General features: G+C 50.8%; 1 protein-coding gene across 8 annotated transcripts in view; it reads right to left on the reverse strand.

The window, feature by feature from the left end:
* Positions 1-227: 227 nt before the first annotated feature.
* Positions 228-24,071, reverse strand: part of MED24 (mediator complex subunit 24) — a gene marked incomplete at its 3' end in the record, with an annotated part of 33,092 nt that continues 9,248 nt past the window's right edge. For 5 of the 8 annotated variants that reach the window (XM_079904840.1, XM_079904839.1, XM_079904838.1 and 2 more), the window contains 24 exons: positions 23,924-24,006; positions 14,171-14,209; positions 13,749-13,822; positions 13,152-13,384; positions 12,952-13,008; positions 11,397-11,508; positions 11,095-11,245; positions 10,690-10,803; positions 10,136-10,183; positions 9,645-9,727; positions 9,275-9,361; positions 8,724-8,835; positions 8,119-8,261; positions 7,312-7,349; positions 6,787-6,869; positions 6,266-6,444; positions 6,048-6,147; positions 5,554-5,729; positions 3,443-3,707; positions 2,967-3,148; positions 2,699-2,789; positions 2,289-2,388; positions 1,349-1,429; positions 807-1,093 (listed from right to left, as the gene is read on the reverse strand). In XM_079904840.1, coding sequence (XP_079760966.1) covers positions 807-1,093; positions 1,349-1,429; positions 2,289-2,388; positions 2,699-2,789; positions 2,967-3,148; positions 3,443-3,707; positions 5,554-5,729; positions 6,048-6,147; positions 6,266-6,444; positions 6,787-6,869; positions 7,312-7,349; positions 8,119-8,261; positions 8,724-8,835; positions 9,275-9,361; positions 9,645-9,727; positions 10,136-10,183; positions 10,690-10,803; positions 11,095-11,245; positions 11,397-11,508; positions 12,952-13,008; positions 13,152-13,384; positions 13,749-13,822; positions 14,171-14,209; positions 23,924-24,006 — 2,918 coding nt within the window. Of the gene's footprint in view, positions 784-806; positions 1,094-1,348; positions 1,430-2,288; positions 2,389-2,698; positions 2,790-2,966; positions 3,149-3,442; positions 3,708-5,553; positions 5,730-6,047; positions 6,148-6,265; positions 6,445-6,786; positions 6,870-7,311; positions 7,350-8,118; positions 8,262-8,723; positions 8,836-9,274; positions 9,362-9,644; positions 9,728-10,135; positions 10,184-10,689; positions 10,804-11,094; positions 11,246-11,396; positions 11,509-12,951; positions 13,009-13,151; positions 13,385-13,748; positions 13,823-14,170; positions 14,210-23,923; positions 24,007-24,071 lie in introns of those variants that run through there. The other 3 variants (XM_079904841.1, XM_079904843.1, XM_079904842.1) reach the window with 3 other exon arrangements.

A 24,071-nucleotide genomic window follows, 5' to 3' on the forward strand; every position in this document is an offset into this window, starting at 1 on the left:
TCTGACTTTGCGAGGTGGGGGGAAGTGGCAGGCGGGAATGAGGAAGGCAAGCTGCTCCCGCTGCCCTGCCCCACCCCTACTGAGCACACAAACAGGGACCCTGTGCCCAGCCCTCCTCTGCGCCCTCCTGCTTCCTCCAGCTGGGCCTGCACGGGTCCAAGGCGGAGCCAGCCGTTCCCCACCCCCATCGGACACAGGCACCAACAGTACCAACAGGCACAGAGGGATCCACGAGGTCTTTACTTACAAGCCAGCCGAGGTGAACACACCCATGTAAAAAGAGATAATATATATATATATATATACACACACACATATATACACACATACCCTGCACCTGTAAAGTTCCCCGGAGCTAAATCCACTCTTGGAAGCGGGAGGCACGCACAGGGGTCGGGCGGGAGGGCTGCAGTCAGACCGCCCGGAGTCAAGGAACCAGGCTGCTCACACGCATCAGGTGCTGGCAGTGGGAAAGGAAATTATGAAAGAAACTGGGAGCCGTCTTAGAGGTCAGAAGTCAGGAGCAGGGGAAAGATCTGGAGACCGACGGAGGGTAGTTACATCATGTGGATATGAGCAATGATGTCTCATCTTTCCACACGTCCTTTTCTGAGGCGCCCGGGGCTGGGACCCTGCCTGCCAGCCCCTGTGGTCACTCCAAGCCCCTCAGAGGGCGGCAATGGCTTTGGCGGCCACCTGGCGGCCCAGGGGCAGGCTGAGGTCCGTGATGGCCAGAACCACCTTGGGGCTGGACATGGCTGACACCTTCACCAGTTCCGATACCTGTCAGACAGACAGACAGCTGCTCAGCAAGGTGATGGTGGGTGTGACGTCCAGGAGGAAGAAGCCCTCCCTCCTGGCCGCTGGACCCCAAGCTCTCCTGCGACGTGCTGACCCGCTCTGAGCTGGAGGGTGGGCCAGTGGCCCGGGGGCGCGGCACTCACGGTGGTAAAGGGCATGAACTGCAGGATGCTGCCTCGGCCGCCCTGTTCCAGGCAGTCCACGCAGCCCTCCATGAACCACTGCGCAAACTGCGTGTGGGGGCCGGCGGTCCGAGAGCCCAGGATGGAGGAGATGAGCAGGAACAGGTTGGCTGTGAGGAAAGGGTGGCGGGGGGGAAGGAGAACTCCATGAGAAGGGTTTGGGAAGAGGTCAGATTCTGGGAGAAGAAAGAAGTGCTAAGGGTGTCCCCCCAAATGGGGACGTCAAAAAGAGAAAGTACAAAGGAAAGCTGGGGGCGAGCCAGAGAGGGACGCGACGGGGGCCTGGGGGAGACAGGAGAGCTGGCAATCAGGGGGGACGGAGGGCAAAGGGGAGGAGGGTGGGGAGCGGGGCTGGGAGGCCTCACCCAGGACTCGGTTCAGCGGGTCTCTCATGTTAACCGTGTGAAGCTGGGAGGCTGACAGGTTGCTGCTCATGGACCGGTCCGCTGTGGGGCAAGCGAGGGGCACTGAGCCAATGGCCTCCTGAGTTCCGAACCGCCGCCCACGGGAGCCCTCGCCTGTCGGGGGTGGAGGGCCCGGCCGGAGAAGATGATTGGGTCCAGTCACACGGTCCCCAAATACAGGCTTCCCCACAAGCAGGTGAGAGAGAACTACCATCTGGTCACCGCCAGGTGCCAATCTGTGGGCTGCGTACGGCTGAAACCGCTAATCCTCACGTCTCCGTTTTACAGACGAGGAAGCTGAGGCTGAGATTTGCTAAGTGACTAGCCAAAGGCCATGGCAGCTTTCCTCTGTTCAAGTGCACAATTGGTCCCCTAGTCCCTAAAAGACCTCAGAGAAACTTCTAGGCTCAGGAGAAATCTCTGGAAACAGGAAAAATTAAACGCCACGGAAGAGCCCTTAGCAAGGAGAGGCGATGACATCTAGGGAAGCAGGTGGAGTTGGGGTGCTCTCCAGGCAGGAAGAGTGGGGAGCAGTCCCAAGTACCAGCCCAGGCCTGCTCCAGGTCTCAGGGCCTGCTTCAGGGGAAGGAAGGTCAGAGCTGTGAGTCAGTGGCACAGACTGTGCCCAAGGCAGTGAACTCACTGCCGTGAGGCGTGGGGAAGGGTCAACTATGCACCCCGGGCTGGGATGGGATCTGGGCAGAAGAGCTTCAGCCCTTAGGGAGTGATCCACAGCAAGCTTTGGTGGCTCGAGGAGAGGAAGCAGAGCATCCGTAGGGGACAGAACGGGGCAGACTCCTACCACAGCCTCTCCGACCAGCCAGCGAGCTGCAGAGCAGCTCTCAGGAGGAGTGAGTTCCCGGGAAAGGAAACAGCCCGCCCGGCCCGTCCACACACTCACTGGGACTCGAAAGGATATTTGCATCTTCCTCATTGGAGCTCAGCAGTCGCATCAGCTTCGAGGGCTGCATGTCATCCAAGGGGAAGAGGCTGATGTAATCCTGGGGGGCAGGAGAGCCACTGTTACCCACAGCTGCATCCCCAGATCTTCCAGGACTGGAGCTCAGTTTGGAGTCAAGCCCCCACAGGCCACAGGCAGCATCTCCAGGGGGTCAGCTTCCCTCTCCTCGCCTCTCCCACTACCCTAGGGAGAGACCCTCCCACACAGTCACCCCTGACACAGTGGCCCAGAGGCAGGGACCATGCCTGGCTGCCTGTGCCCGGGAAGGCGCCTCTTACCAGAAGAGGCTCAGTGAGCATCTGCTGAACAAGCACAAGGGCAATGAACGGGGGAAGGGGCCCCTACCCTACCTCGATGTCTTCGCGCTGTCTCTTCTTTTGGCGGGAGGACGCCTGCCCCTTGTGGGAAGAGTAGGAACTCAGGGCACACCAGACGGCCAGCCTGGCAAAGGGGTCCAGGAAAAGGGGGTAAAATCAAAGAGGCCCCGACGCGGTTTCTGTGCCCATGCTGATCAGGCCCCACCCGACAGGGCTTCCCCACAGCCCAGCTTCCTGGGTGGCCCAGGCAGGGTGCCCCACTCCAGGCTGGGGGGACTTAAGGCTCTCCACAAAATCCTACTTGGCGAGAGCGGTGCCAGGGGGGTCCATGAGGCTGTGCCACTTGGAGGAGTCGGTGAGCAGACCAGGCAGGATGTGGCCCAGCAGGACCAGGGTCACTTGCTGCATGTCCAGACAGAAGATGGAGTAGAGCAGCTCCACCGCCCGCAGCGTGTGCTCCTTCCGCGTCTCCTTCAACAGCTCCTGGAAGGACGGGGCAGAGGAGGACCGAGGAGCTGAGGGCCCTCAACGTGGGCAGTGACGTCCTGCAACTCCCTTCAGACCCCAGGAGCTCCCGAGGCGAGGACCGGCCTCTGGAGTCCAAGGAATCTTCTCTGCATTCAGTGGGCCTCGCAGAGAAGCCCGGCCGACTGGGCTGGGGGTTGAGAAGCCAGAGGACCAGACCACACTTGGTCCCGTCAGGCGTTTTCCCAGCTGTCTCCGGCGGTCTGAGGACGCCTGTTCCCCCCAGCCCACCCCCACCCCCAACCCCAGTACCTTAATCAGGTTGTTGCAGAACCAGTAGACGCCTCCCATGTGCAGCAGGGTGTCAAAGATGTGGATGGAGCGACTGTCCACCCATCCCTTCTCCAGCACCTTAGCAAATATGTCCGTCAGCACCTCCTTGATGGGTCGCTTGGGGGGCAGCAGGTTCCAGTAGGGCATGGTGTCCATGCCCGTGGATGGGAACTTGATCTGTGTGGCCGTCTGCTGCAGCACGTCCGCACACATATGCTCCAGGATGGAGCTCATGATCACCACCCTGATGGGGGGAGGGAGGCGGGAGGGCCTATGGTTCAGGCAGCAGCAGGTTCAATAGCTGGGGTGGGGGCAGGAACAGGCAGGCCCGACCCTTCCCAGGACTCGGGTTACGGAATTAATCCCACTCTATGCTGAGGGAGGAGACAAGGGGAAGTTGCAAACCCCTAGGAGACCTGACCCCACGAGTCCTGCTCCGGCACCAGCCTATGGGGGGCCGGGGCACTTGCCTCCCCCAGGTCATTCTAGCAATATATTCATTCATACTTTCTCTCACTCTCTCTCTCCAACTTCCTCCATCCCCCAGGCCTGGGCCCTGACAATCCTCTGGCATAAATAAATACAATCACTTCCCTCTAGGCTGAGTGCTTGCGGGGGTTCCCCACCCAGCCTTGGCCTCCTCCCAAAGTAGCTGTTACTTCCAGGACAAGGGCCCAAGGACTGCCCCACAAGACTTTTCCCGGCCGTTGGTAGCTGGGCAAGTATAAATGTATATCCAGGAATTTTCTCATGAAGAGTCTTCGACAAGGAATGCAGGCCTGGGCCTGAGCGCTAACCGTTCGGGGAACACTGGGTGGCTCTGGGAAAGTCACCATGACTTTCACGGCCACTATTTCCACCTGCATGATCGAGCCACAGATTTCCCAGACAGGAGTCAGGGTGCTTAGAATGGATTACGTCACAGAAAACAGTCCATGACTTTTGCGGGGAGGACGCTGAGGGAGGGGAGGAATAAAGAGGAGACGGGATTTTACAGATCCTCCCAACCTCATTTCAGCTCAGTGTTTCCACTTCTCTTAAAAGACATCCTGATGGCTACCTTGTGGGTCATCGCTCGTAACTCATTGCTTGGCGCATGCCCACGTTCACAGCAGCACTATTCACAAAAGCCGAGAAGTGAAAGAAACCCACGTGTCCATCAACCAAGGGATGGATAAGCAAAATGTGGTATATACATACGATCCAGCCTTAAAAAGGAAGGAAATTCTGACACATGCAATGACATGGTTGAACCTTGGGGACATTACACAAAATGAGATATGCCCGCCACAAAAAGACAAACACTACATGACTCCACTTACATGGGGTACCGAAAGAAATCAAATTCAGAGAAACAGAAAGTAGGACGGTGGTTGCCAGGGGCTGGGGGAAGGGGTGTTGTTTAACGGGTCCAGGTTCAGATTTACAAGATGAAAAAGTTCTGGATATCTGTTTCACAACAGTGTGAATATACTTAACACACTACTGAACTGTGCCCTTAAAAATGGTTAAGGTGGTAAACTTTATGTTAGGTATTTTTTACCGTATTTTTTTTAAAAAGCTTATTGGATGGGCAAATGAACAAACACCACTGAACTCAACACAGCTGAAGTCGCTAGGGAGGTCCTCCAAGTCCCTGAAAAGCCCAGGCAGGAAAACGGTACAGAAGATAGCTGGGCCTGGAGGGGCAGGGTAGGGAGGGGGTGGACAGGCCCAAGGCCTATAAGATCTACAGATGGGCTCACAGTTCCTTAAGAGTGACAGAGCTAAGATAACCATTCCGTTCTGGCAAGCCAGCTCCCCAGGACTCGAGCCCTTCAAGGGCAGGAATCATAGCCACGTGGGGTCTGTAGTTCCGGCACACACAGCGGGTGCTGGGTAATAACACTCCCGGCACAGAGACACACACTAAGTGTTGCTGAGTCAGTGAGTGAAGACGTGATTGAGAACGTGAGTGAGTGAGGAAGAGACTGAGCAGGTGAGCTGCATGTTTGGGAAGGTAAGAGAAGAGGAAGAGAGTGGTTTCCAGAGGCGCTGGCTTCTCAGGACAGACCTGCAGAGTTCCAGAAGGGAGGGGATGGGCCGCTGACCTCTCGTTGTAGAACTGCAGGGTGTTCTCGCTGTACAGCGGCCCTGCCAGCTGGCGGATCATCTGCAGCGACTTCTCACGCTCGTCCAGCCCCAGCATCCGCACGTGGGCCACAAGCCAGGCCACAGCACACACTGCCAGGCTGCACACCTTCCCCTTGATGTTATCGGTGATTTTCTGGGGGGGGAGGGGGGAAGGGTGATGGGGCCACCCTCTCCCCTTCCCTGGCCACCACCTGCCCCGGCCTCCGTGGGCAGCTCAGCGCGTCAGTGGGATCCAGGGCCGTGTTCCATGCCTCTTTTCACCACAGGCCTGATTTTCCCCAAGTTCCCTGCGGGGGACGGAGCAGCTAACACTATGACCACAAGAAAGATCAAGAGCCACACACAGGCTCCTGGATTAAGGGCCTTTTCGTTCTTACGAAATCTGACAAGCTATCGAAGACTGCCTCTGTGTCTCAGGGAAGAGAGAAGGCCGCTGGAAAGGTGGGGCTACCTGGATGGACTCAAAGGCCAGCACCCCATTCTCCCAGGCATTGAGGATTTCCAAGATGGCCGCCGAAATGTTGAGACAGGCTTCATGCCACTTCATCTGCCTACGAGAGGGTGGGAATGGGAGAAAAATCACCACTGGGGGGCGTGGGATGGGCTGAGGGAGAGGGTCTGGGCCCTACCCGCACTACCACCCTTGGAGTGGGCGCCCAGGCCACTGACACCAGCTTTATCTCCGAGGAATTGTTGAGCAGAGCCACCAGGGACTCCACTTTGGTGGAGTCGGGCCGGAAGCAGGGGTGGTCAGGGTTCAGGATTTTTCCCTCCTCGGGCATGCAGGTCTGCATCCAGGTCTCAAAGAAGAACACCTCTCCTCCCGTGTTTGACTCGGACAGGATCACCTGAGAAAGGAGGGGGTGGGGAGGTGCAGCACCCCGCACCTCTCTTCCTGCCCAGTGGCTTCCCCGCTCCCAGCCTGAAGAACTGGGGACAAATTGGTCTGAGGGGGAAAGACAGGGGCTATGCTGCCACCTAGTGGTGGGTGTGGAACTGAAGGATTCAGGACATGACAAGGGGGCATCTATTGACTTGGGGCAGGGGCATCTGATTTCTGCAGCCAGGAGAACTAACTGGCTTGGGACATTGACGGGGGTGGGGTAGGGGTGTGAGGTGGGGAGACTTATTGGTTGTTACCTTCCCCTTTGTCCCAAGTGCCCCAAGCCTGACTGCTCCCCGTCACTCACCTCTGAGCCATAGGTCTGGGCCACGTGGCACAGCATGAGAAAGGAGATGTCAAAGAGCAAGGCTCGAACTGAGGCCGCCTTGGCTGTGGAGGATGAAAAGGCTGACCCCCAGCCTAGGGCAGGGGCCCAAAGGCCTTGTCTGGGTCGGGAGGGGCTCAAGATCTGCCTCAAGGAAGGTCAGGGACCGAGTGGCTCCTTCAAAGCTCTGAGGCTCAGAATCCTTTTCTTGAGTCTCAGTTGGAACATCATCCCTTCCTTGGAACCAAAGACTCCTGAACCCTCCTTTCCCCCAACACCTGACCAAATCGCAAGGGGGGATGGAGAGAGGCAAAGGGTGGTTTGGGAAGAATGCTTTTCCCAGCATGACCCTCTTTCACGGCTCCCCAAAAGCTTCAGTCAGTCATTCCTAGGGGAGAACACAGCCTCCCCAGGATGAGCAAAAGTGTCCTCTTCCCTCCCCTGTTCTCTCCCTCCACACCCCTCCTTCAGCACCACTGGGCCTGGGGGTGTGTGGAGCTGACTTACTGCTTTCTTCGCTGCGGTGTGTCGTGAATTCATTCAAACTGCAGAAGGAATGGAGACAGGTTGCATCAACCAGGGCAAGGGCTGGGCAGCGGCTGGGGTCAGGGGCTCTGCCCACTCAGAGAGGCGGTCACTAGAGTCTGAATTATGGGTTCAACTTAAAAGGAACACCATTGCTACAGAAACAAGAACTCTTTCTATTTTCAAAAGATTTCCAAGGCCTAGAGAATGGCTCGCTGAATGGAACAACATTCTACACATCAAATTCCAGGTCAATCCAAAAAGTCAGCAGAATTTGAGAGTCCCTTATTAATAAGTGGGTATGAACACCATCCCTCCACACCTGCTATCCAACACCTCGTCACCTTGCCAAACACCTGCACTCCATCCTCAGCTGAAGAGAAAACAGCACTTCATGTCCAGAGAACGGGCCCTTCCCCCAGGTCTCCAGCTGGCATGCTCTGCCTTGGCATCTCTGGGGAGACTCAGACCCCAGTGCCTTGCCCTTATTCTGCCACCTCCTCCTTTGTTTTTTGCTTTCTTTCTTTTTAATATTTATTTATTTATATTTGGCTGTGCCGGGTCTTAGTCGCGGCACACGGGATCTTCACTGCAGCACGTGGGATCTTTCAGTTGCGGCATGTGAACTCTTAGTTGCGGCATGTGGGATCTAGTTCCCTGACAAGGGATCGAACCCGGGCCGCCTGCATTGGGAGCACAGAGTCTTAGCCACTGGGCCACCAGGGAAGTTCCCACCTCCTCCTTCACACGTGCCTCCCAGACCCTGGTCAGGGGCTCAGGCTTCCTTACTTGATGAATTTCCGGGCAAAGGACTTAAGCTTCCCAGTGGCCGCAGCAGCAGCCAGCAGCAAGTCCAGGCTCTTCCCAGACAGCATGTGGCCCAGGACCCCCAGCAGCCCCTCCGGGGACTTGGAGTGGTCTGCATCCATCGTCTGGGGACAAGACAGGAAACCAAGTCCTGAAGAACACTGAAGACCCCCCCAGGTACAGCCTAGCCACAGTTTCTCTCTCTGCATGTCTCCATTAAACGGGATACCAGGACCTGCCATTTAATCGACATCTGACTCCAATCTGGAAAGCCGTTCCTTAAGTTCTTTGCTCTCCGATCCATTCCTCTCGACTAAACTGGGATGGACGATGGCGCTGGAGTCAGGATGGGCGAGGTCTCTGCTGTGCGATTCAGCGCTGTTTCCACACCCACCACAGCGCCTGGCTGACCAGTGAAGCTCAACAAACACTTGTTTCCAGGGGCGCTTCCCTCACCTTCCCCCTTTCTCTACTTCCAAAGTAACCAGAAGAGAGAGAGGTCCGTGGCCTATTTACTTATCTGGAAGAAGAGGGAAACTGGAAAGAGGGAAGGTATGCCCCTGGTGGCAAGGGAACAGCGCACTCACTTTGAGGATGTTGGTGACGGTGGGCTCTGCGCGGAGGATCAGCCCGGGGTTGGGCTGGATGTTGGCATTTTCATCTGATTTCAGCTGGGGTGCGTGCTCCCGGTCTGCTTTGCTGTGGCCACAAGAGAAGGTAAGGGAACAGAGATGAATTCCTGACACGCTCCTTAGTCCAGGCCCAGGAGCAGAGGCACAGAGAAGGCGCGAAGCACATAAGCACCACGGGCTCGGGTGATGCCTATGAAAGTGCGTCCAGTATCGCAACTGCTTCAAATCGTCTCTAGTCATCACATCTGTTTTGAAAGTTCATTTAAGACTGAAGGAAGTCTTACAATTTCTACTTCGATCACAAAGGAGGGCGAGAGTTAAAGCCCTAACAGTGCAAAACCCTGGTCTGCAGAAATCAGTGTCTCCTGTCCCTGGTAACCCTAGGTGTGGTTCCCATCACCCACACTCAAACCCTCGACAGGAGGGAAAAGGCACCCAGCAGCCCAGTCTGGACATGAGGCGGGTGGTCAAGGGGCCCATGGGCCAGCCCAGGAGTTCATACTTACCGCTTGGCCATGAGGTTGTTCGTACTGGCTTCAGACAGAAGCCCCTGCTTGCTACATTCTTGGAGTAGGAAATTTGTACAGTCACAGCTGTGAGGGAAAAAGATGATGGGGGGCCTAGGCATACTGCAGGGATTATGGAGGGCGAGCCGTGAGGCCCTGCCCAACATCCTCCCTCCTTTAGGGTGAAGAACATTTTGAGTGCCTGAGGGGAGGCAGAGGGGCTTGGGCACTCGGCAGCCACGGGGCTGCTGCCTCCTGCCCCTGCCGAGAGGAGGAACGAGGAGCCGGTCCCCGGTGCTGATCTGGCACAAAGAGCAGGGGAAGAGCCAGGACTCCTCCAGCACAGTGAGGTGAGCAGGGGACCTCATACTTGCAGCGCTGGTCGGCTTTGTCCAGCAAGGGCGTGAGCTTCAGCAGGAACTCAAAAGCAGAATTGACATCCTCGGTGAAGTCCTGCAAAGAGACAGAAACTGCCTTCTGGCTTCCAGGTCCTCCGCCCACCCACGGCCCGTGAGGCAGGCTCACAATGACACCCCGCTGGGCACAGCCGCCTACAGGTCGGCCGTGCCCACTGCTGGCTTCCAGCGACTGGACGGGGACAGGATGGGGCATCACTGCTCCCTGCCATCTCGGCCCTGGTCATCCCGGGCACCCTCGCCTCTGGAGCAGCCTGGCTGCCTTCTGTGCGTGGGTGCCCGCGGATGCTCGGGGGATACCCCCGCTTCCAGCCCTCCCCAGCACAAGAACGCACTACCGCCCAGGTAGGGCCAAGTGACCCTTCCCTTGCCCTTGTTTCTCCAGAGCTGTAACAAGGATTCACCTGTTCCCATGCCAACTCCCCATCTCATTTCTTTAACTTACCTTGTCCCCATGGGAGTATTTCTTCAACTTCACCAAAACCTGTGGAATCTACAGGGTGAGGCAGGGGGAAAAACAGGCAGCTCAATTTCTTCTCTCTTTCACCCAGAACGAAAGGCATCCCTTCCGTCCCCCTGCTCTGGGTTGAGACAGGAACACTCCTGCCCTGGAAGTGAAGGTGCTCCAAGAGCCAAATGCGAAAGCTGACGTCTAGCCACGCGCCCGCTGCCCTCAGCCCGCGGGGCCCAGGAACCCCGCACTGCCATGGCTCAACAAGGAAACGCTCTAAGTGAAAGTGGGCTCCCGGAGCTGCCCCGCGCCAACATGGCTGACGACCAAGCTCCCAGCACCTGTGGGCCAAGACATGGCAGAGCCTGCCAAGCAGGCTGAACAGCCCTGGGACCTTCAGGGAAAATCAGGGCAACTTGTGCTGGGGGACCTGGCAAGCTGGGCATGAAGTCAGCGGGGAGAAATGTGGGGCAAAGGCCCAGGGTGTCTCCGCTCTTCCTGGGAACCATCCTGAGACTGGCCCTCTGTGGCTCCCACGTCCCAGGTACCTTGAGGAAGGTGAAAGCTGTCCACTTGAGCTCCCCCGTGCCCTCAGGAGACTCGATGAGGCCCACGAAGCAGGCTTTCCAGATCTCCAGGACAAAGAGCGGGGTGGGGATATGCTGTGGGAAGACCCAAGGGAGAGCGTAAGAGGGCGCCCACCCCCGTCCCGTCTCCTGACCCCGGGGGTCAGTGGGTCACAGGAGGGCAGCACAGGCACCTCCCCGACTCGTGTGCAAGAACCAGGGAGAGCAGGCGACATGGCAGAACCATTCCACCTGACAGAACCATGCACGTTCCACCACGAATTAGGAGAAACCCTATTTCTCCCCTGAAAGACCAGAAGAATCCTCCCTCCCGCCCCCACACAGCCGGCCCGCCCCGGGGACAGAGAAGCAGCGCTGGCCTCCCACCTGCATGCGTTTCACCATCATCAGCTGCTCCACCAGGGGCTGTGTCTCGCCGGTCAGGTTCATGGTGCCCTCAAGCAGGACCACCGCGTGGACCGTGGGGAAGCCAGTCTTGTGCAGCTGCTCAGAGTGCACGGACAGCATGGTGGGGATGCTGAGGGGACACAGAGGGGACAGTGTGCGGGCGGTAAGGGAGAGTCAGAGAGGAGGGGAGAGCAGAGGGGTCAGGGCCAGAGGCCACATCTTCCCCCCCATACCCGGGCCTTTCCTCTCTCCCTTCACCAGATCACCCTGGGAGCAGGTACCTCCTAATGAGCGTGCCACACTGCTCAGCCTGGCTCCGGAGCTGGGGGCTGCTGAGATTGGCCAGGATCTCCCCAAGCTTCAAGAGACAATGCTCGATGGCAGTCCAGGAGGCTGGCAGAGAAAAGAAAATGCAGAGAATCATGGGGAGCAGAGGAGAGAGAGAGACTGGCCCCAAACTCCTTGACTTGGCACCCCCTGGGCCCACAAAAACCACGCAGGGAGGCTTCCCCCGAGGATGGCGTGGAAGCTAGGGGCCTGAGGGCAGCATGCACTGTTTCCAGAAGGGGGGTGAGCACCAATGATGAAGCCACTAGAAACGATCCCCAGAAGCCCGATTCCTTAGGGGTCGCCCACAGCTGACTTCAGAAACTAGGTACGGCAGAAGACAGGCAGTGACAGAGAGAGGCCCAGGGGGCTTGCAGTCCAGTGGCCAGAACAGGGAGGTGACCACAAATCATTCCGAGAGTGGGCCAGCTTTGCAAGTGGCCACCGCTCTCCACCGCAGTCAAGCTGGATTCCTAAACAGCCTTCTGTGTTCACCTGCTCCCTGTCTGGGCCTTTGCTCTCGCTGTTCTCCCCTCTGAAAAGCCCCTCCTACTCACCTTCTCCCCTCACACTCTCACTACCCTGCGAGTCTATGTTCAAGCCCCAGCTCCTTTAACAACTTACCCAACTGGTCCAACCCACTGACCTCTTACTCCTAAATGCCTGAACTCATGGTCTATACCACACAGTTTGGCACTTATAAGTCACTTATCCTAGTTACACTTCCAGAGGGTCAAATGATGAATAATGGCGCCAACTAGCCCATTAACCTCCATGTAGCATAGGGGAAAAAAACAAAAAGATAAGACCTGAGATCCAATAAAATTAAGTTAAAAGTTCATTCATTTTTCAGCCAATAAACATTTGTCAAGCGCTCAAAATAGACAAACTGTCAACATAGCCCACTTTTACGTAGTGATCATCTTTCTGGACTTTTCATAGCCCATAGCCATATTTTGAGAAGTAATAAATATACTAATCCTGTAACAAGTTCTTCAACCAGGTCCTAGAGACCTGGGTGTAACCCACCCCAGCATTCTCGTTACTGGAGAACAAGCGATCCTTAGGTGGCCCCGAGCCTCAGCAGCAAGACCGTGGCCTTCAGGCCCCATGTCCAGAAATACCCGTCTTCCCTCCCACCAGGTGATCTGTCTGATCCCGGGCTCTGGAGGGTTCCAACGTTTCACATCTGCACTTGAGTAGAGAGGCGTGTGGCTCAGCAGGCCTGGCAGCAGGCAGGCACTGCATTTAAAGGGATGTTTTAGGCAGCACTCAAACACAAAAGTTATCTGCTTTCAGATGAGTAACATGGAGACAAACACAGCGATGGATGGCGTGCTTGTCTTGACCTCTCGTTTTTTCCATGTATATTATGTACTAGCCTTGCTCCCCACTAGCACGTACACTTGTTGAGGGCAGGGACCCTGCCACATGCCCCTTCGGTAGCCCCCCGCCCCCACCCCCAGCACCTGGCACAGTGCTGGGCGTACAATAATGCTCAGTAAATACCTGTTGGTTGATTGGCTCGGGTGCCACCCTGCCCAAGTCCCTGGGATGTATGCAATGCTTATGGGGAGAAAAAAAAGGAAGTGGGATGATTTCAGATCCTCCTGGAAAAAAGTGGGATGGCATCCTGCCTCTCCCCTCTCAATTAAAGAACCAGCTATGGGAGCAGTGACGGGTGGGGCTCAGGGAACCAGGGGACATACAGGCCTCCTCTAGTTTGGCGATGTGGAGCAGGGCCCGGTTCTTGGTGCTGCTGAGGGTCTTCTCCAGGCGCTGCAGGCACATGGCAAGCTGCTTCTCACCAGCCGCTGGGGAGCCGGCCTCCAGCCCCTCCCGGAGCCGCTCTGCAGAGGCTGCGGTGCAGCGCAGCAGCCAGTGGAGGGCGCTGAGAAGGGCCCGGCACAGCCCGATGCACTCCTCTGCTTTGCCGTGACAGCTACCGGGAAAGGATGCAAAATCTGTCTTTGATCCAAAGGCTGAAATCCGACCCACACCCATGTTCCCCAGAGTGCCTGGCACTCCCTTACTAGGGAAGAAAGTTGGGAAGCTTGCAAAGTCCTGGGGAAGACTGCCCTGTTGGCTTTCACTGGATAAGATTTCAAATGAGTTACTCCAAATAGAGAAGAGGCACTTTAGTCCTAAGGGAGTAAGTAGAAAAAGACGTGGATGGGTGGGTGCAGACGAGCAGGTGGGAAGAAGTGTGGGAACCCACAGAGGTGGTCTGAGCCTATATGCCGGGAGCTTCTCCTTTACACTAAGGTAATGCTGGAAGGTGGTGAGCTCCTCATCCCTGCCATTACCTCAGTCGGTCACAAAACATGTCCATGATATCCAGCAAAGCCTGGACACACAGGTCCCGGGAAAAGTCATCAAACTGTGGAGAGAACAGTGGCGATGCGACGGGGTGTCCCAGTCACCCCCCAGTCTCAAACATGAGGCAGTTGGCGCATTCACGAGTCCTGCTCATCTTTCCTCCAACCCCAGGTTTCAGACTCGGCAGCCTTTCAACACTGGAAATTGGCTCCTAATTGCCAGTGCCCACTTCCTAGGATCCCCCTCCCTCTAATGGGAGGCAGCCATGCCAGCCAGAGGCATGCTGTGCTGCCTGCCCAGCCACAGAGGTCACTCTATCAGAGCAGCCAAGGAGGTGGGGCCCCATCTGTCACTACCATATCTCTGTCCCCCCATCCCCCATCTAGCTTGTAAGTATCTATGGTCATACCTTACTGATAGCTGTGAGGACGGAGGAGTAGGACACCATCTGGAGGGAAAGAAGAAAGATAAAGTTCAGAAAACTGGTGTCTGAGAGGAACAACACAGTTGAGAGGAACAAAACACAGACACTTAAAGTCGCTCCTAAAATCTCAACCCCTTCAAGAGGCCTTCCACAAGCCCCGAGGCAGTAACACCAGGCACTGTGCCCATCCCTGCTTCCATCAAACTCACTATGATTGACAGCACCAGCATAAACCCACTAAGAAGATGATTTGGGAGTATTCAAAGGGGCCATGTTTCATGTTCACCTGCCACACACTGTCCACCGTATAGTACAAGGTTTGACTGCTGGTGGGCAGAAGAATGGACACAAGTGAGGTCAGTTACTCTACTCCTGCAACTCCTACCAAGGGTGATTTTATCTGGACAAGAACTGGAGACATACGAACTGCTCTTGCAATGAACAGGTAGTAACTCCACTTTGAAATAGGAAGTGAATTTCAATACACATATTCATTCTCTAGGATACCTCCAGGACACCACCCAAAGCTGAAATCCTTTCTCGGTGCTCCAAGTAATCCCCTTAGACCCATCATTACACAGTGGGTACCTGCTGCCCCCACCAAACTAGGAGCTCCTTGAAGACAAGGGTGCTTAGGGAGGGTGGGAGGGAGACGCAAGAGGGAGGAGATACGGGGATATGTGTGTACATATAGCTGATTCACTTTGTTATACAGCAGAAACTAACACAACGTTGCAAAGCAATTATACTCCAATAAAGATGTTAAAAAAAAAAAGACAAGGGTGATTTTACTCAGTGACCACCATCAACTTGTTAATGTTTGTAGAATGAATAAGTAAAACACAACTTTAGATCAATATTTCTCAAAGTAGCTTCCAAAGCTGCACTGTCCAATAGGGAAGCCATTAGCCACATATGGCTGTTTAAGTTTAAATTAAATAACATTAAAAATTCAGTTCCTTACTCATAGTAACCACATTTCAGGTGCTCAACAGGCTCATGGGGCTAGTGGCTGCTGTACTGGACAGCGCAGATACAGAACATTTTTATCACTGTAGAAAGTTCTATTGGGTGATGCTGTTCCAAAGGGTCCTCAAGATGTTAAAAACTTTTACACATGCACACACATACGCAGAGCTTCTGTGTGACATGAATTTGAGAAACCCTGAAATAAACATACACAGAGAGCTTTTTTTTAAGGGTTCTTTTAGTAAAGAGCTTTCTTTACTGTAGGACTGCTCTTACCCATAATAATATACTTGTATACAATGAGACTCTCTAAGATCACTGGAGATGAAGCAAGCAATATTTTTCCAATTTACTTGACCAAGGAATCTCATTTAACTAGTATCTGCAAAACACATTTCGCAAAATGCCATCTGAACAGCAAGATCCCTGAGAACAGAAATAGTGTTAAATTTATATGTTTCCCTAGAACCTAGTCTGGGGCCTACCACATAGTAGGACTGCTTTGGTTTGACGAATTCTAGTAACTAGCATTCTGAAAACATTTTTACCGTAACACAAATTTCTATTAGCAAAACCTATTATCACCATTATAAGATTGGAGATGTAGTTCAAAAGAAATAATCTGTCCTGAATGAAATCAAACCTAACAGAGAGCTTTTAAGTTGTCATATTTTTAAAAAATAATTATAGCGGGCTTCCCTGGTGGCGCAGTGGTTGAGAGTCCGCCTGCCGATGCAGGGGACACGGGTTCGTGCCCCGGTCCGGGAAGATCCCACATGCCGCAGAGCGGCTGGGCCCGCGAGCCATGGCCGCTGAGCCTGCGCGTTCGGAGCCTGTGCTCCGCAACGGAAGAGGCCACAACAGTGAGAGGCCCGCGTACCGCAAAAAAAAAAAAAAATTATAGCATGCTGATCAAATATGAATAATACTATAGAAAATAGTTACAACTCTATACTCAAAATCAGTGGCAAAATATACCAAAATAAAAAGCAGAATACAATGCCAGAAACTGTCAGGATAATCACCTGCCTCATAGGTTGTCTTCACTAGAGGAAAAGAAATTTCCAAAGATTTAAGAAGAAAGCTAGGGCTTCCCTGGTGGCGCAGTGGTTAAGAATCCGCCTGTCAATGCAGGGGACACGGGTTCGAGCCCTGGTCCAGGAAGATCTCACATGCCACGAAGCAACTAAGCCCGTGCGCCACAACAACTGAGCCTACGCTCTAGAGCCCGCGAGCCACAACTACTGAAGCCCGCGAGCTGCAACTACTGAAGCCTGTGCACCTAGAGCCCGTGCTCCGCGGCAAGAGAAGCCACTGCAATGAGAAGCCCGTGCATCGCAAGGAAGAGTAGCCCCCACTCGCCGCAACTAGAGAAAGCCTGTGCGCAGCAACGAAGACCGGACGCAGCCAAAAATAATAAATAAATTTTTTTAAAAAAAGAAGAAAGCTAAGTCACCCTCAATGACTCAGTATGGCAAATTTTACATGCTTGGCAATGCCTTCCATGTATAATTTCTCCCTCACATGAACAGGCTGCTCTCTGTTCAGACATTTTTTAACCAGTATTCTTGGATAAAGAGGAGCAAAACACACAGAGGACTTAAATACACAATTAGTGTTTAGTGCCACTCTCAGCGGGTCACGCTGTGAAGCACTAGCTGGTGTCTGACAGGGACCAGAAAGTTGGGAGCCTGCCTGGCAGGATGACCATAGCATTCCAGGCGAGTGTTTGTTTATTAATAACTGATGTCCCCATAGCAAGAGCTTGGAAGTGAACCGAACCTTGCTGGATACCAACCTGAAGGGGGAGCTGGATGTTTCCACTAGAAACTGACCCCAAACTACCACAAGAGAAAGCCCCAATTCTGTATGTTCTAAGGGATGTTGTCAGTTACCATGAATTTATTGTCTCCAAATTCAGAATTGTGTTCAGTGAATTTCTGCTAACAGTATCGATAAAGCCCTCTACTCTAAAGACCTAAAAATACTTTCCACATGGTGAACTGTTTTTCACAGCAGGACTTATAACTTATCTCAGTCCTACTATATCTATCAACGTAGAAGCTCTGAACTACCACCAGCCCCCAAGGCTGGAGCCCATTGACGCAGCCCAGTGCACACCTGGCCAGCCCAGAGAGACCCTGCAGCTGCTCTCTAATCCCCCTTCTCTTCTTCATATTCGACGCCTTCAACTACTCCTAAGGGCTCTCTACACGCACAGCACTGGACCAAAGAGCCTCTTGACTCCGAAGGAAGAATAAATTACTAATTTTGCACAGCACTTTGCCAGTCATGGAGGTCTCGCATATATATTTATTTCTCACTCACTGGTACTTCAGCCTCTTCCTCTCTCTTGCCTTTGCCACCAGTTTACACATCTCAAGATTCTTCTCTTTTTAAAAGAAACTCCCGCAGACCCTATACTTCCAATTAACCACCACGCTCTCTTCACAGTCATAGGAGTTCTCTACACTCTACCTCCCCACCTTCCATTCACAATGCGACCCACTCCAATCACTTCTGTCCTTCCCACCACATGAAATCTCTCATGAAGCTCATCAACAAACTTGTTAAACCCCATGGATACTTCTCAGTTCTGATCTCGCTGACCTCTCAGCAGCATCTCACACCAGGAAACACCTACTCATCCTTTGGTCCTCTCCTCCCTGGGCTTTTCTTTTTTTTGGCCACGCCTTGAGGCATGCTGAATCTTAGTTCCCCAACCAGGGATCGAACCCCCGGCCCCTGCATTGGAAGCACAGCGTCTTAACCACTGGACCGCCAGGGAAGTCCCCCCTGGGTTTTTCTTGATACCACACTCCCTTGTTTTCCTTCTCTCCTCACTGGCCCCTTCTTTTCAGACTCCTATGAGGAATTTTCTTCCTACGTGTGTTCCTTAAATGTGACTGGTTCCTTAGAAACATGGTTTGGGTCACTTCTTTGCTCCCTCTGCACGCTCTCTCTGGGTAAATCTCATCCACGCCCATACCTTCAATTACCACCTGCGGCTGACAACTCCTAAACCGTAGCTCCAGCCCTGACCTCTCCTCCTGAGTCCCAGACATCGATGTTCTACTGCCTACTGAGTATCTTCTCTTTGACAGCCCACACAGGCGCTTTCCACGAACCAAGGCCAGAATCAAACAAGGCATCTCCACCCCTCATCTGCAATGCTAACAACAGTCCTGCTCTTCTCCCACCGTCTCCTTACGATCCCATCAGCCATCCGGATGTCCAAACCAGACACCTAGACACTGGCCTTGACTTCTTCCTCTCCCTCACACCTTTCATCCAGCTAATCACCAAGTCCTCGCAATGCCACTTCCTAATTTGTTCTTGAATTCACCTTTTTTTTTTTTCTGCTGCCACTTCTCAAGTTTATGCTGGTATCGTCTCTTACCTGAATCCCTGCAACAGCCGAAATCAGGGGCTGGAAAACAACAGCTCGCAAGCCAAATCCGGCTCATCACCTTTTTGGTAAATAAAGCTGCATCAGGACACAGCCATGTCCACTTACTTCTATATCGCCTACACGTTATAGGCCTGCTAACAGAGACCATACAGCCTGCTAAGCTGAAAGCATTTATTATCTGGTCCTTTACAGAAAAATTGTCTCCCTGCTTTCTGTCTTACCTCCCTCCAACTCATTCTTCAAACTGCAATCAGAGTGATATTTCTAAAATTGATCCACAAATCCAAAGTCAAGGAAACCCCAATCAAAATGCAAAAGGCCTTTTTAAGGAACTTAAGTCTAAAATCTGTCTGGAAAAGAAAATGCCTGAAAATAGCCAAGAAATTTTTGAAAAATAAAACAACTAAGGGAACACTTCCCTAACAAGATATCAAACATACTATAAAGGTATAGTAATTAAAACAGTAAAGTACTGGTACAAGAAAAGACAAATATGTCAATGATATATACTAGAATGTCAAGAAATAGACCCTAGTCTATAAGAGAATTTAAGATATGACAAAGAATGGCCTATTCAATAAAGGCAGTTGAGCCAATTGTCCATCTATTTGGAAAAATAAATAAATTTGGATCTCTTCCTCACACCAGCATAAGTTTTAAATGGATTAAACAAAGTGAAGTGTTGGCAGAAATTAAAGACTATATTCTGATCCTTGGAGCAGGGAAGCCCTTATGCAAGACAAAAGCCATACAGAGGAAAAAATGGTTAAACCTGACAACAAATACATATTTAAAATTCTGGGGAGGGACCTCCCTGGTGGTCCAATGGTCAAGAATCTGCCTTCCGATGCAGGGGACGCAGGTTCGATCCCTGGTTGGGGAACTAAGATCCCAAATACTGCGGGGCAACTAAGGCCGTGTGCTCTAGAGCCCGTAAGCCTGAACTAGAGAGAAGTCCATGCCCACAACGAAGATCCCGTGTGCCGCAACTAAGACCCGATGCAGCCAAATAAATAAATATTTTAAAAATTAATAATAAAATAAAATTCTGGGGAATTCCCTGGTAGTCCAGGGGTTAGGAATCCATGCTTTCACTGCCGAGGGCCTGGGTTCAATGCCTGGTTGGGGAACTAAGATCCTGCGAGGCACACTGTGCAGCCAAAATAAATAAATAGAATTCTGCATGCTAAAAAAAATAAAATGATAAAGTAAAAAAGTGATAGAAAATTTAAAACATAAAAATCAGACAATGATTACAAGACAGAGTATACTAAAAGACTGAAAAATCAGTAAGAATTCTTGGAGTGATGAAAAGGTTCTAAATGACTGTGGTGATGGTTGCACAATTCTAAATATACTAAAAACCAGTGAATTGTACACCTTAAATGGGTAAACTGTATGGTATGTGATTTATATCTCAAATAAAGCTGTTACTAAAAAATTTAAGAAAACAAACTAATGACAGAAAAATGGGCAAATGATATTCATAAGTAATTCATACAATATACACAGAGGGCCAATAAACATGAAAAAATACGCTCAATATCACAATCATGGAAATACATCTTATAACATGTTGTAATTTTTTGCCTCTCTAGAAAATAATCTTAACAGATTCAACCTTGGCAAAGGTGTGGGGAAACACTATCAAGCACTATGGGGCAGGTGTAAACTGATACAATCCTTTTTTTGAGGGCAATCTGCAGGATCTACTATAATTTAGTATGTGTGCACTCTTCAAACCAGCAATTCCATTTCTAGCTATCTATCCTAGGGAAATAGTCCCAGATATGCAGAGGCAAGTACAAGAATGTTCAGTAAAACATTGACTATAACAGTAAAAAATTTAAAACAACTTAAATTACACTACATATGGAACACTAGGCAGCAGTGAAAAAGAAAAAGGTAGGGACTTCCCTGGTGGCACAGGGGTTAAGAATCTGCCTGCCAATGCAGGGGACATGGGTTTGATCCCTGGCCCAGGAAGATTCCACATGCCACAGAGCAACTAAGCCCATGTGCCACAACTACTGAGCCTGTGCTCTAGAGCCCGCGCACCACAACTACTGAAGCCTGTGCACCTAGAGCCCGTGCTCCACGACGAGAAGCCACCACAGTTGAGAAGCCCATGCACCGCAACAAAGAGTAGCCCCCACTCGCCACAACTAGAGAAAGCCCGCACACAGCAATGAAGACCCAATGCAGCCAAAAATAAATAAATAAAAAATAAATAAATTTATTTTAAAAAAAGAACAAGGTAGATGAATATGTGCCAACACAGAAAGCAGACTTGATGCCAAGAGGAAAAAGGAAGCATAAGGACCATGAGCCAGCTGAGGAATACCACTCAGCAATTTTTTTTTTTAAGATTTATTATTTATATTTATTTTTGGCTGCGTCGGGTCTTAGTTGCGGCACACGGGATCCTTGTTGAGGCACGCAAGATCTTTTGTTGCAGGTGTGCGTGCTTCTCTCTACTTGAGGCATGCAGGTTTTCTCTTTAGTTGTGGCGCACAGGCTCCAGGGTGCGTGGGCTCTGTAGTAGTTGTGGCATGCAGGTTCCAGAGTGTGGACTCTGTAGTTTGCGGCACGCAGGCTCTCTAGTTGAGGCATGCGAGCTCAGTAGTTGTGGCATGCGGGCTTAGTTGCCCCACAGCTTGTGGGATCTTAGTTCCCTGACCAGGGATCAAACCCGTGTCCCCTGCATTGTAAGGTGGATTCTTTACTGCTGGACCACCAAGGAAGTCCCTACTCAGCAATTTAAAAAAAGAATGAAGGGCTTCCCTGGTGGCACAGTGGTTAAGAATCCGCCTGCCAATGCAGGGGACACGGGTTTGAGCAACCAAGCCCGTGAGCCACAACTACTGAGCCTGCGCCCTAGAGCCCGCGAGCCACAACTGCTGAGCCCGTGTGCCACAACTACTGAAGCTCGCGCGCCTAGAGCCCGTGCTCCGCAACAAGAAAAGCCACTGCAATGAGAAGCCCGCGCACCGCAATGAAGAGTAACCCCCACTCGCTGCAACTAGAGAAAGCCTGAACACAGCTACAAAGACCCAACACAGCCAAAAATAAATAAATAAATAAATAAATTTTTATAAACACACACACACAAAGCATCCCATTGCTTTAAAAAAAAAAAAGAGTAAAAAAGGCAAATGACATCTTAGTATTTTAAAAACAGTTTTGACCTCACAGATCCCCAGGGGCTCCTGGACCATATTTTGATAACTGCTGGGTTAGCACTTCAAGGAGGAGAATGGTTTAGAGAGAAAGACAGAGGTTAGGTCATAAGTGACCTGTGGGTGATGCTAAGGAGTTTGGACTTTACCTTAGGGTGATGAATAATCATTTAAAGGGTTTTAAGTGGAGGAATAGTGTGATAGGATTTATATATATATATATATATATATATATATATATATATATATACACTATTTAACGTGCAATAAAACGTACAGCTTTTAAGATTAATTCATTGAGTTTTAGTAATTGTGTATACCCATGTCACTAACTTCCAAAATAAGATACAGAATGTTTCCATTCTCCCAGAAAGTTTCCTTGTACGCTTTTCTAGTCCATCTTTCCTTTTCTAGTCCACTAAATGTTTTCTATCACCATAGATAACTATTGCCTATATTTGGATTTCATAGAAATGGACTCATATAGTATAAACTCTTAACGCTATCTTTTTTTATTTAACATAAATGTTGCTGAGCTTTATGTTGTGTATGTCAGTAGTTCATTCTTTTTTTTTTAATTAATTAATTTATTTATTTTTGGCTGCGTTGGGTCTTCGTTGCTGCGCGTGGGCTTTCTTTAGTTGGGGCGAGTGGGAACTACTCTTGGTTGTGGTGTGGTGGCTTCTCTTGTTGCAGAGCATGGGCCCTGGGTGCACGGGCTTCAGTAGTTGTGGCACATGGGCTCAGTAGTTGTGGCTTGCGGGCTCTAGAGCACAGGCTCAGTAGTTGTGGTGCACAGGCTTAGTTGCTCCGTGGCATGTGGGATCTTCCTGGACCAGGGCTTGAAGCCGTGTCCTCTGCACTGGCAGGTGAATTCTTAACCACTGTACCACCAGGGAAGCCCCCCTTTTTTACTCTTATTCTCTCACAATTGTACAGTGGAATGTCCCAGAGGCTCCATGACATGTGATTACACTATGTAATTAAATGTGTCAACAATTAGAATATCTATATAACTTAGTAATGGATATTTACCAAATGACCAATTCACAATTTATAAAATCAGGCATGGGTAAAAGATCTATTCAAAGCGCAAGAGAGAGACCAATGGATTTTAATGTAACAGAGTATTAAAAGTTCATTGATGTGATTTCACATCACCTATTGAACTTTAGTGGAATGTCAAAGAATATCTACATTTATCTGAAAGGCTTATTAAAATGTTCTTCCCTTTTCAAACTAAATACCTGATGTGTGAGGCCAGATTTCCTTCATATACTTCAGCTGAAACAGCCTACTGCAACAACTGAATGCAGAAGCAGCTATGAGAATTCAGCTGTATTCTATTAAGTCAAAGTTAAAGAGATTTGCAAAAATGTAAAACAATGCCAGCTTCCTCACTAATTTTTTTGTTTGTTTTGTAAAATATGGTTATTTTTCATTAAAATTTTACTTATATTAATATATAATGGGTTTACTTTTTATTATTTTTAAATACATAGTTTTTACATTTCTCAGCTTTCATTTTTAAAGTGGTAAATATGAATAGATATAATCTAAACAAAAGCTCTGTAGGAGACTCAATTTTTAAGAATACAAAATGTCCTGAGACCAAAACTGCTACTCTAGCCATACCACATTATTTTCAGTTCCTAAACATCATGTGATGTTTGTCTCCCAGCCGTTGCATATGCTTTTCTCTCTGCTTTGTACACACTCATCAATCTGCCTGGCTAACTCCCACTCAACACTCACGTCTTGGTTTAAACATCACTTCCTACCTGGTTGCTCAAACTGGATTAGGTATCTCTCCTATGTACTCCCATAGTACTCTGTCCGAGCCTATATCATAGTCCCATTCTGTGACTGACTGCTTATTTACATGACTGTATTACCCACTATATTCCTTGAGTGCTTGGATTAGACCTTGTTCACAGCTAAATCCCCAGAGCCTATGGCACCGTCTGGCACATACAAGCATCTGTGAATATTTACTGATAGAATAAGTTAACGTAATATTCATCATAACCAATGAAGTACTATTATTTTCATAAGAAAACTGAGGCTCAGAGAAACGATGTGTTCAAACAAATTCACCTAGAAAGTGTGAGCTGACAACTGTATTCCAAGTCTTTTACCTTCAAACCCTCATTCTCTGGCATAGGTGGAAGAGTTTACCTGGGAACTAATGGCATACTTCAGGTAGGACAGGATGAGAGGATTGGGGGAAGGTCCAATCATGGCCTGCTCCAGTAGTGCTTCTGCAAGGGGAATAACAAAGGAAGACTGAGCGGTTACAACAATTTTGGGTTTAGCCCTCCCATCC

The sequence above is a fragment of the Stenella coeruleoalba genome (assembly GCF_951394435.1).
Source record: "Stenella coeruleoalba genome assembly, chromosome: 19".
NCBI lineage: Eukaryota > Metazoa > Chordata > Mammalia > Artiodactyla > Delphinidae > Stenella > Stenella coeruleoalba.